The sequence below is a fragment of the Priapulus caudatus genome, unplaced genomic scaffold (genome assembly GCF_000485595.1).
Source record: "Priapulus caudatus unplaced genomic scaffold, Priapulus_caudatus-5.0.1 Scaffold430, whole genome shotgun sequence".
Lineage (NCBI taxonomy): Eukaryota > Metazoa > Priapulida > Priapulimorpha > Priapulimorphida > Priapulidae > Priapulus > Priapulus caudatus.
Genome location: NW_014577491.1, coordinates 116,034 through 127,989, shown reverse-complemented (window position 1 = coordinate 127,989; position 11,956 = coordinate 116,034). Strand labels below are relative to the sequence as shown.

Genomic DNA, 11,956 nt, shown 5'->3' with positions numbered 1-11,956 from the left:
GTGTGTGTGTGTGTGTGTGTGTGTGTGTGTGTGTGTGTGTGTGTGTGTGTGTGTGTGTGTGTGTGTGTGTGTGTGTGTGTGTGTGTGTGTGTGTGTGTGTGTGTGTGTGTCGTGTGTGTGTGTGTGTGTGTGTGTGTGTGTGTGTGTGTGTGCGCGCGCGCGCGCGTGTGTGTCCGTGCGTGTGCGTGTGGGTGCCTGTGCATGTCCCTGTGCTGTGCATTTCCTCACGTAGCCTCGTTTTTATGGCATCTCTCCACAAACGCTCGCGCATTTGATCATTCAAACTACGGTCTATGTGCACAGTCTTGTAAACCTCCCCCATTCCCTGTAACACTAGACCGGCCCAGCTGCATTGTGTGACACCACGCATTTGCACAAAAACAGCCACACACAGTAGATCACACACTGGACTGCAGATCAGTCTAGGGTGACACTGGCGGTTAATCAACGGCCGGAATAACTTTAAAGGCAGTCGAACACCAAGAAAAGAAACTTCAAGGTTTACGTTCGTATTTCATCTGCCATGGCATATATCCAGAACTCAAGTGAAACAAATAGATAACACGAATCTTGACACTTGTTACATTCGAACTCCAGTTAGAAATATAATGGTGACACCCCTATCTTTGCCGACAAGTTGCCTTAGCAGTAGCTTTACATAGCAAAGCCTCGGACCTCGCAGTATCTGCCTTGATTGCACAGGCAGCGCCACCTACTGGCACAGCGATATCTACTAACCTTCCGGAACCTTCCCAGTGTTCCCTGTGGATACTCCTTCTGGAAGAATTTCTTCAGCCTCCTCATCTCTGGTTTCGTCATGCCGATGAGCATCAGATCCTCATCGTCCACGTACTGTAGAACAAACGCAGGAGAAGCCATGTTGATGAATCATCAACGCAGTGAAAAAAATACACGGGGGCTTGGGGAGATTTAGCCCCCGAAATGCCAAAAAAAGCCCCCGTAAATTTGCATAGAGTTCAATGCAAACCAAATTTGCTATTTTCATGCACGCGAGCTTGAAAAGTAGCCCTCGAAAAATAAATTTTTTCCCAGCATCAACGGCTGCTGGGACGGATGCTGAGATGAAGCTCTAAGACACAGACTTCTCATAAACTGCAAGGGTAGGAGTGGGAGAGCGGAATTGTCTAACACGCTGTGTGGGTAGGAGTGGGAGAGCGGAATTGTCTAACACGCTGTGTGGGTAGGAGTGGGAGAGCGGAATTGTCTAACAAGTACACAACACTACACACCAGCTGCTGCTGGCACAGATGTTAGAGGAGAAGCTTAACATGTGGATGACTCATCAACCGCTGGTGGAAAAGACATGACAAGAGAAGAGGGTCCAACAAAGACAAAACAACAGGGAGGCACGTGATGAAAGAGCAGGCGGGTCTAACACATTGATGACTAACAAACCGATAGTGAGATGAAGGGGTTAGGGGAGGGAACGCGTTGAGGAGGAGGGTCAAACAGATGACACAACTGGTGGGCATGGTGAGACAGCACGTGAAGTGGGTCTAACACGGAGGATTGACACAACTACGTTTAGAGCGATGGGAGAGAAGACGGGAAAAATAGAGGCGGCTTAGACTTTCAAACTCGTACACTAATATCACTATACATACAATCAGGAGTAGATAAAGGGAAGGAGTGTGACTTCAATAAACAAGGGAAATTCGTCATTTACTAGCCTTATAATACCTACGATTTACTACGCGTAACTCATCCAACTTGAGCTCAAATCGGACACAGTACATTCGCCCATCATCGTACCAAATCGTTTCCTCGTAGACACCCGCAATCCGGAGATACAGACTAAAACATACGACACGATTCTCCATTCTTTGGCCAATAAATTCACCGCATAGAGCGCCTATACTTCAAACAAAAGGCAGCTACTAACCACACTGTCCACGGGGCTTGCGCTCACGGCGAGGCGCTGTGGCTAGCAGGGTGATTAGGCATCAACGCAACACTCGGCGAGATAACCTTTGACCCGGTAGACAGCTACAATGTATGCCTGTATGTCATACCGGCATGCCGGCACGCACACACGCCAATCCGCTATCAGCAGCAACTCCCTGCGAGCCACAGCGCCTCGCCGTGAGCGCAAGCCCCGTGGACAGTGTGGTTAGTAGCTGCCTTTTGTTTGAAGTATAGGCGCTCTATGCGGTGAATTTATTGGCCAAAGAATGGAGAATCGTGTCGTATGTTTTAGTCTGTATCTCCGGATTGCGGGTGTCTACGAGGAAACGATTTGGTACGATGATGGGCAAATGTACTGTGTCCGATTTGAGCTCAAGTTGGATGAGTTACGCGTAGTAAATCGTAGGTATTATAAGGCTAGTAAATGACGAATTTCCCTTGTTTATTGAAGTCACACTCCTTCCCTTTATCTACTCCTGCTATACATACAATACAAGAACGACATAGCTACGTGTGTGGTAGCCCCAAGAAACGGTATTGCTAGGGTTAGAAATGTATGTTATGCTAATGTAGAAATGTATGTTAGAAGGGCGGACTGTATAGACAATCCGTCGCACAGCCTGGTCGGGCTACGTGTGTGGGAGATCAGTGGTGATAGATTAAGAGGAAGGGGAAGAAGAAGGATGCATAAGAAGGTCTGAATCCAAAGATTGGGTTCTAAAACTCGCATGATACGTATACAGCTTTGCTTGAAATACATGCTTGCATACGTTTATTAGTGCATAAAATTGTTCACAGCAAATGCTATTTAGATATATAGTTAATGGGGCAATTTTAGGGCCTTGGGTACATATAAATTTAAATCTGGCATATTTTTTAAATAAATAGTGATGCAGCTATCAGATATTTACAAGCCATAATGAAAAACTCCATATATGTTCTTCAACGCAAGTTAGCTTGACAAACAGAAGTTTTTAAATTTACGTTTAGGTTTTCATGGTCTCTTTACATGCACATCTATAGCCAATTTTTATCTATAATTGGACCACCACAATCAATAAACATTATCCACAATCACGCAAATCACAGCTAAGCAAATAAACATAAATGATTCGTCCTCAAACACCGCCAGCCGCACCGCCGCATGCCTTAGCAACGCGGAAATACACCAACCTCCCCCTGATAACTCACGGATGCCACATACAGGAATACAGTAGGTACCTTCAGCTGTTGCACGGTCGTCACCTTGAGGTCCTTCGTAAAGGCGCTGTGGTACTGCTGCAGCTCAGCCTCCAGAAGGAAATCACGCAGACTCACCGACTGCACCGCCATCATCGTCGTCATCACCGTCTTCTAACCATCATCGCGCAGCTTCTCCTGGTTGCCGGGGAGGAAGATGCTGGTTGCCAGGGAGGAAGCTGCACACCTGAAGCAGGATGCGGGCACGTGAGATGCTTGCTGCGATTACTCGCTAATGTGTGATGCTGCTCAATCCTAGTTTGGGACCCCTTCGCATATATATGCTAACAAGAGCTGATAAATACCTAATAACAAGAGCTAAATGGGTATTTATTAGCTCTTTATGCTAAGCTAATCCGGGGTGCTAAACTAGGAATGGGTGCATGTGATGCTTGCTGCTGGTAGTCGCTACTGGTACACGCTGGCGCCACCTCTGACGAGGCTGTGAGTGGCGCTCAGAGGGAGCAGTAGCACACCGAAGACCTCCAGTAGTGAGGATGACGCATCGATGCGAAATATCCGTCCGAATAGCAGCGTGCTGCGGTGATCTCATCCATGTTAGCAGTCGCATCAGGCGTCGCGTATAATAATTGTCTCTCTTTTGCTCTCTTTTTTTCTCTCTCTCTCGCTCTTGCTCTCTGTCTCTCTCTCGCTCTCTGTCTCTCTCTCTCTCTCACTCTCTTTCTCTCTCTCTCTCTGTCTGTCTCTGTCTCTGTCTCTCTCTTTCTCTCTCGCTCGCTGTCTCTCTCTCTCTCTATCTCTCTCTCTCCTCCCGTCTGTCTCTCTGTTTTCCTTCTCACTTCATCCTTTTCACTGCTTTGTTCCAATTAACTGCTTTATTCAAGCAACGCACACGCACGGACGCACGCACGCACGCACGCACAGACATGAATACCCCTTCATCCCACCCAATCGCACACACACGTACACCCCATGGCATTAGATATATCAGCGAGAAGAAAGCCGTGATATTTAAAAACAACTCAGGAGAGGGCCATCTCGCTTGCACACCAACCCGCTGCTATTAATACAGCCAGCTCTACGCCAGAGTGCATTCTGACGCGAATCAGCCACAGCTCGCTATCCCACCGATCGCGTCTTTTTTACAGCAGACGCATAACCCCCCGCGAGAACGCCAGCGGTCTGAGTAACGCGCTCAGTGCTCACCCACCCTGCAGGCCTGCATGCTTTCTGCAGGCAGTCCACACACAAAGACGTGCATCTGTACTAACAGCTCAGCGACCTCCTCCCCTCGCCACGTGTGCGCGCGAGCGAGCGAGAGAGGGGGAGAGAGAGGGGAGAGTAGACGGGGGAGAGATAGGCGGTAGAAGAGAGGGGCAGAGACGGAGACGATGACGAGAGGACGAGAGAGAACGAGAGGGACCGAGAGAAATAGGACAAGCGGAAGCGAGAGAGAGGACAGGGAGAGGCGGACACGGGAGAAGACAGAGGAGAGAGAGACGAGAAGTCCGGAGAGAGGCGAGGGAGGATGAGATGGGTAGCGAAAGAGACAAGGAGAAGCGAGAAGGGAGGGAGGGAAGAGAAGGATGAGGAGAGAGGGAGAGAAGGTGGAGAAGAGATCGAGTTAGAAGGAGAGCGCGAGGCGGAGAGAGGGAGAGAGAGGCTAGAGAGTGAGAGGAGAGATGAGAGAGGGAGAGGAGAGAAGAGAGAGAGAGAGACAGAGCTGAGATGAGAAATATGAAAGAGAGTAATGAGAGCCAGTGACGGCTAGGCGAGAGGAGACAGCAGACGCAAGGATGAGAGCAGTAGAGAGAGAGACGAGAGAGAGAGAGAGGAGAAGAGGGGCTGAGAGGAGAGAGAGGCAGAGAGATGAGAAGCGCGAGCCTATAGAGACGAGAGGAGGAGAGAGAGAGGAGAGAGAGAGAGAGAGAGAGACAGAGAGAGAGAGAGCGAGAGAGAGCGAGCGAGCGAAAGAGAGAGAGAGAGACTCCCGTGGCTCCCCCACGACGGCGCACATGACGCTGGTCGGGATCACCGAGCTCTCCGGTTATATCGCATGGATTTCACAGCTGGCAGATACGGCTGTGCGCGCGTACACGCCGTAATACACGCGAGAGTGTTCGCGAGTGTGTGTGTGTACACGCGTACATGTGCGTGCCGCGCCGGTCCTGCTGTCCCAGCTGTGGGGTAACGCGACGCAAAACTGGAGCGCGCGAGCAGTGATGACGTGCTGAAGCTAAAGTTTAACACGAAAATCACCCGTTACACACATAGAACACGATTAACACCAGAAGCAGCCACGTGGTTGGATTATGTAACGCTGACACATATAAACACAGAATAATTATTGTTCCATTGTAAGTCAAATACGCAAAACATGTCAGGTATATTACCAGACGGAAATAAAGAGCGTTTGTTTGATTAACTCCTGACTGTATAAGAATTATATTATACATATATATAGACATGTATATATCCCCTGTTCTATTCCACTTGACCGCACCTTCGGCAAATTCTATTTGAAGATTCTGAGTATGTCGTGTAAACAACTCCAGTGGAATGTACAGCATAGCAGTAAATCAATAATCTGTAATTACCTTGCTACTAACTGCTCCTTAGATTCACATTTCTGGCTGTGCCAAGTGTGCTGACAAACTATGAAACCGAATGCCTCCACTGCCATTCGAAGAACACACCAATAGCTTTGCTGGCCTATAGCAGAATCTCATCGCATCACATAGTGTATTACACCTCCGTGACTGACTTCTGCCAACCTAACACATCCCCTAACATACATCGTGTTGTTATTTAGTCTAGATTATATCAGGAGTGTATCAAAATATTTTGTATATACAAGTTTGATACACTCCTGATTATATCAATGTCATCGACTGCCTACTCCCTAATAACTATATGCGGGGTATAATGCTGCTAGCATAAACTGTGAGGTGATTCCTCCACAACAGACACTTACATGCATACATACATGCATGTTTAGTAACAAACAGCAACACAGCAAGCGTGAATGAAAACAGATTTGTTTTTATTCACTCCTGAATACACGGGTGGCCGCATACAAGCAAACGAATACGGGCAAACACCGCTTTCCTATGCACACGCATTAAACGGATGCATACACGCCATTGAGGCATCCGCACTACTGATAATGGAGCGTTAACCTTTCGCTGGCGGGAACACAGTGTGACAACGGTTGCGTGACAGTTCCCACGATTCCACTTTTGTTGACAAAGCACAGGAACAGGTGATTGCCATGCAGCTATCTTATCTCGCTTACTCACGCGACCTGTCCAAAACCTGGGTAAGTGTACCTGGCCAAAGCCTGAACTCTGGACACTTCAGTACTGTACTTGCAAGAATGATCAAAGAAGATGCTGGATGTAGCAACATTTAGAGTCAGACACATAGATACACACGCACGCGCACACACACACGCACGCACACACGCACGCACACGCACGCACACACACAATGCATGCACGCACGCACACACACAATGCATGCACGCACGCACGCACGCACACACACAATGCATGCACGCACGCACACAATGCACGCACGCATGATCAGGAGTAAATGGAATTGTTTTCTTTAAAATTCATTTTCATTCACTCCTAATATGATATACAGAGTTCTCCCCAAGAACTTCAGAAGGCATGTCGTTTACAGACAAATGGGAGCAGGGCCGGGTGAGAGTTGTATCAATTGGAATCAATTACGTATGCAAATTAGCTATAGCTTTAAAGGGATGTCACACCCAACATGTGTTAAATACCTGGTGAGAACCCTGATATATTGACTGTGTACAATTGTGCAAGTAAATGGATGAATAAGACACATTGCACTAGCACCACTGAGACAATCAGCAGTATATACACATTTAGGAACTGGAGTAACCACTATTAAAACCAGCATAAGAATGTGCCACACTGTAGACCTATTCACCTTGAGAGTGCAGTTGATCAGGTAGACCGAATAATTCTGTCCCAGATAACGTTTCATATTATGGATGCGTTATACTGGTATAACACATACAAAATATAAAACGTTATCTGGGACAGAATTATTCGGTCTATTGATCAGGTACACACAGTGCGTTTACGATACATGTAAAAGAGAAAAGAACCAGTTTCAAAGTTGACTGTAGAGAAAGAAGTGCAACTTTTGTGAAGTGATCGTTAAGGCTACCGAACCAGCTACACACAGAATTCACATGCTATGTAGTTCCATATTATACTAGTACTATAGTGCCATGGCAGTGCTACACCGTGTATAGTGTGGTTGTATATAAAAATTCGAAAACACATGATTATCTACACATAATAATTATTAATGGATATATCGCAAACAATACGCAAATAAATAAAAGAAAGAATAAAATATTTAGCTATATAACAGTCAGGTAAATACACAAAAAGTAGTAGCACTTACTTCTAATGTGTGACAATTATAAGTTTTACTTTTTATTAGTTTATGTGATAAAGGATCAAATTTACGCACAGATGAACTTCTAAGTTCTAGTTCTGAGAAGTTCAAAGCCAAAAACGAAGTAGAGATGAGCCACTTCCTTTGTGTGTAAATAAAATTAATCCGCACTATTCGTGTAGAATCGTATCTATGTTTAGTTTTAATTGCCAATCAAGTGCATTAGTTTTTAATACGCTTGCAATAACATTGCAATAATAAGCCCATGATGCAGTAGGCCCTATTTAATTTCACCGTGAGTATTTTGTTGTTGACAAGTTTAACGCGGTGCCGAATTAAGTACTTTTAAGCACAAATCACTAAAATTGCAAAGCCGGATAACAGAAATAGCTTACCGATATAGTGGTGACACGTGTTGTAGTTTAAACTTGTCCAGCGATAGCTGAAGACAGAAGGACGATTACGGACAACACAACAACGAAATTCCTCTACTCAAACTACATCCTCCTCGACTAGACATTACGACTAAAGATGCCCACTTGTCACTGCTCACGCCCCCTTTTCGGGCAGCCGAGAGATGCCCCCCCACCCCCGTGTTTGCTATGTATTTCGAGGAAACAGAACAGACACCTTAGCCACCACACACGCACACACAATAAAACTTCTCAATTCATAGATTCCGGGTGGAATATATGAATATATTCTTAACATTGGAAGGGCATATACGGTACATGAGTAACATGACATTCAGGCCTGTAACCCAAACATGGCGCTTGTACGTGTGTGAATTTTCCCGATTCGGCGCTGCGATCGACCAATGTTAAATGGTGACATCCTCGATATGTATGTGCGATGTAGTTCTTCGCAGTTCTAAGATAATAACAAACCACAAATTGTTGTTTAGTTGTACTCAACTGGTTAATAATATCGTGAACAATGTCTATACGTGGGTAATAATTGCAGAAACCACACTTGTCGTTAGTGATAAATTTCAGGATCAAAGTCACAGTCGGTGTCACCGTCGCTCATAGCCTATGGCTATACTTTGTAAGCGAGGTCACACTGTCAAGTGCTGTTAGTTGATTATACCCTAGCTCAAGTACTATAGCCCGCGGATAGCTTAGGGCAAGCGGCAAGCGGCAGGCAGCTAAAGCAAGCAGCAAGCAGGCAGCTATTCGCGGGCTATAGTACTAGAGCTAATTATACCCTATTACTAGTACTAGTACTAGTAGTAGTAATAGTACTCAGTCTGCTAATTATTTGTTGCTATTATTAACTTTTTCATGTTTTTTTCAGGACATCTACTGGTAACGCAATAGGCAAACTGGTGTCATTTAGTATCCTAATGGTAATCTTACCCATCGTCGTCTATTTCACTTCAAAAAAGTACATATTTGATGGTAAGTAGAAACCTGAACAATTGCAAAACCACATTTTCACTCATATTCACAGATTTGATCTGTTTGTTTATCTCCCTATCTCTCTATCTAAATATGGTAACATTTTAAAACCATTATATAATTATGTACCAAAGGCAAAGTATTTATTTGGTGGTGATTTATTTTACAGACTGGCTGAATTCAGCCCCACCCTTGAACTCTATCTACCCAGCAATCTGTGCAATCCTCGCTGTCAACGCGGTATTGGCTGCATTTGTGTACGTCGCATTTATCGAGAAAGACGACCTGAAAGTGCAGAAGGAGCAGTAGATTGCTAGTGACGTGGATACGCAAACATTTCATCACTCGATAAGCTGGTGATAAGCTGGTGATAAGCTTTCTCAAGTTCCAACAAATCTACCTGATAAGTCCCTGAAGACATATCACTTCAGTCGTGGAATTATCTGCAAGACACCGCTAACGCAAGATGGCAGACGTACCAGACAATGCCCCGGAGCACTGCCCAGGTACAAGCAGCGAAGCAGCCGGGAAGGCGCCCTCTTGTGAGGGGTGTCCGAACCAGAACGTGTGTGCGTCCGGCGCGGCGGCCGCTCCTGACCCGGACGTTGAGCTCGTGCGTGAGCGCATGGCGTCCGTCCGCCACAAGCTGCTCGTTCTCTCCGGCAAGGGCGGCGTCGGCAAGAGCACGGTCGCCGCGCACCTCGCACGCGCGCTCGCCGACGGCCGCGACGACCGCCAGGTGGCACTGCTCGACGTGGACGTGTGCGGGCCGTCGGCGCCGCGCATTCTCGGCGTCGAGGGCGAGCAGGTGCACCAGAGCGGCTCGGGCTGGTCGCCCGTCTACGTGACGGACAACCTCTCCGTGATGTCGGTCGGCTTCCTTCTCGCGCGCGCCGACGACGCGGTGATATGGCGTGGGCCGAAGAAGAACGGCATCATCAAACAGTTCCTCCGCGACGTCGACTGGGGGGAGGTGGACTTCCTTGTCGTCGACACGCCGCCGGGCACCTCCGACGAGCACATCTCGCTCGTGCAGTACCTCCGCGGCAGCGAGGTCGACGGCGCCGTCGTCGTGACGACGCCACAGGAGGTCGCGCTGCTCGACGTGCGCAAGGAGATCAACTTCTGCCGCAAGGTGGCGCTGCCGATCATCGGCGTCGTCGAGAACATGAGCCGGTTTGTGTGCCCCAAGTGCGAGACGGAGTCGCAGATCTTTCCTCCGACGACGGGAGGCGCGGCGAAGATGTGCGCTGATATGGGCGTGCCGTTTCTCGGGGCACTCCCTCTCGATCCGCGCATCGGTCGTTGCTGCGATGAGGGCAAGTCGTTTCTTACTGAAGCGCCTGACTCTCCGGCCACTGCGGCCTACATGCAGATCGTGGATAAGATTCTGTCATACTGCAAGAGCAAGTGAGGATGAACGACAAGTATAGGTGCGGGAGAGCGATGTTGATACGTGTGTGCAAACAATGGGGAGTGAATTCAGGATGTTTCTGCTCATGAGAATCACTATCAATGCATGAGGCATTTTTGTTGCATGAACATTGGCTATTTTTTGGAGCATCTACAATCTGAATGAAAGTGATAACAAAATGTGTCCTTGTAATATCCATTGTGTTAGCTTACGCAAGATTATATACTCAATACATGGTCATGTGTTTTCATTATTATGATTTCATCTGTTCACAGATAAATTGTGGGTAAAATTTAAAAATAAATCATAAGCTGCGTTCACACGAGGAGTTTAGTTGCGTTCACACGCTAAAATATACGCGGCTTGCTTAGCCACGGCTTGCTTAGCGCGGAATCATATTCTGCGCCAACTAAGCCGCGTATATTCGGCACCACGCTGGCCGCGTATTGATTGTCGTGTGAAAGCATTGTTCGTGTTGTTCGCGCATTGTGAACGCATTGTTCGTGTGAATTGCGAAACTGTAGCGCTCTATCCTAGACTTCTACCCGTTCCCTGCACGACGTTAGGGTAGCGTGTGGAACTGTCGACCGGATACCAGTCTATATTATACCTAGCTAGCTAAGCCTCGAATCTCGTGTATCTCGTGTGAACGCATTTTAACCGGACTTAGCACTAACTAAGTACGGTACCAGCTAAGCCGTGTATACGTGTGAACGCAGCTATATATAACATTAATTGACACTGAATTGTTCATTTTATTGAGACATCTATCGTGGGTTTATACAATGTATATGATTCTCTGAAAATGCTGAATAAAATAGCTATGAATAAAATCGCAAGTAAAAATATAAAACAGGTGTGAAAGAACATTGATTCCCATGATATGTCATTTTAATATATTAAAAAACAATTGTCCAGTCCATCTGGGTAGGATAGATGTCCCATTTGGATACTATTTCTAAGTTAGCTGACCAACACCAGTTTTGTGCACATCAAAATGTCTACTTTGTGACACTTTGTTCCCAAGAACTTTCTTGAACGTCTAATCGCAACAATGTTTGGCTAGAACTGATTGTCAATCTTAGCAAGTGAGTATAGGACAGGTGAATTAGTTGCTAGTGCGATTATTTACAAAGTTTTTATTATTATTTGCAAGACATTGCAAATAAAACTGCAACAATAACGTGACTTTCCACAAAATAAATCGTCTTTAATCGTAAATCTCATCTCTGATTTCCTCTGTCCAGTTTACAAACTCGTGTTCCTCTGAGTCACCGTCTTCATTCCATGTCTCTGAAAACAATCCGCCAGTAGCCACCTTCCAGGAGATCAGCATCATACAGATGAGGATGCCGCCAGTTGACAGATATTTAGCCCGTGAGGAGTAGCGTCGCGCAGCGTCGAAGTCTCCTTCACCTACGCTCTTTCTCACCTGTAAACCACGTTCATGTAGAGTTAGTAGCTAACAATTTACTCCTTATGGCAGTATTATAATAATACCTAGTAATAGTAGCAGCATCAACGAACATACGCAAAGTGATTATTGACGATTTGATTAGATTATTCATTCCAC

General features: G+C 46.4%; 2 protein-coding genes across 5 annotated transcripts in view; one reads left to right on the top strand and one right to left on the bottom strand.

The window, feature by feature from the left end:
* LOC106810305 (tyrosine-protein kinase PR2-like) overlaps positions 1–8,075 on the bottom strand; it is a 27,995-nt gene extending 19,920 nt beyond the window's left edge. The window contains exons 1-3 of the mRNA XM_014813610.1: positions 7,965–8,075; positions 3,148–3,352; positions 739–852 (exon numbers count right to left, since the gene is read on the bottom strand). Of these exons, the coding sequence (XP_014669096.1) occupies positions 739–852; positions 3,148–3,270 (237 nt within the window). The 5' untranslated portion in view covers positions 3,271–3,352; positions 7,965–8,075. The remainder of the gene's footprint in view (positions 1–738; positions 853–3,147; positions 3,353–7,964) is intronic.
* Positions 8,076–8,328: 253 nt separating this feature from the next.
* LOC106810309 (cytosolic Fe-S cluster assembly factor nubp1-like) lies at positions 8,329–10,746 on the top strand. 4 transcript variants are annotated; one of them, XM_014813615.1, is made up of 3 exons: positions 8,329–8,412; positions 8,866–8,969; positions 9,139–10,746. In XM_014813615.1, exon 3 carries the CDS (start codon positions 9,436–9,438, stop codon positions 10,381–10,383), a length of 948 nt encoding a protein of 315 aa, XP_014669101.1. In that variant the 5' UTR covers positions 8,329–8,412; positions 8,866–8,969; positions 9,139–9,435; the 3' UTR covers positions 10,384–10,746. The 4 variants fall into 4 exon arrangements, with proteins under 4 accessions (XP_014669101.1, XP_014669104.1, XP_014669102.1 ...); XM_014813618.1 differs by having other exon boundaries at positions 8,330–8,396; XM_014813616.1 differs by lacking the exon at positions 8,329–8,412 and adding an exon at positions 8,427–8,515.
* Positions 10,747–11,956: the final 1,210 nt, after the last annotated feature.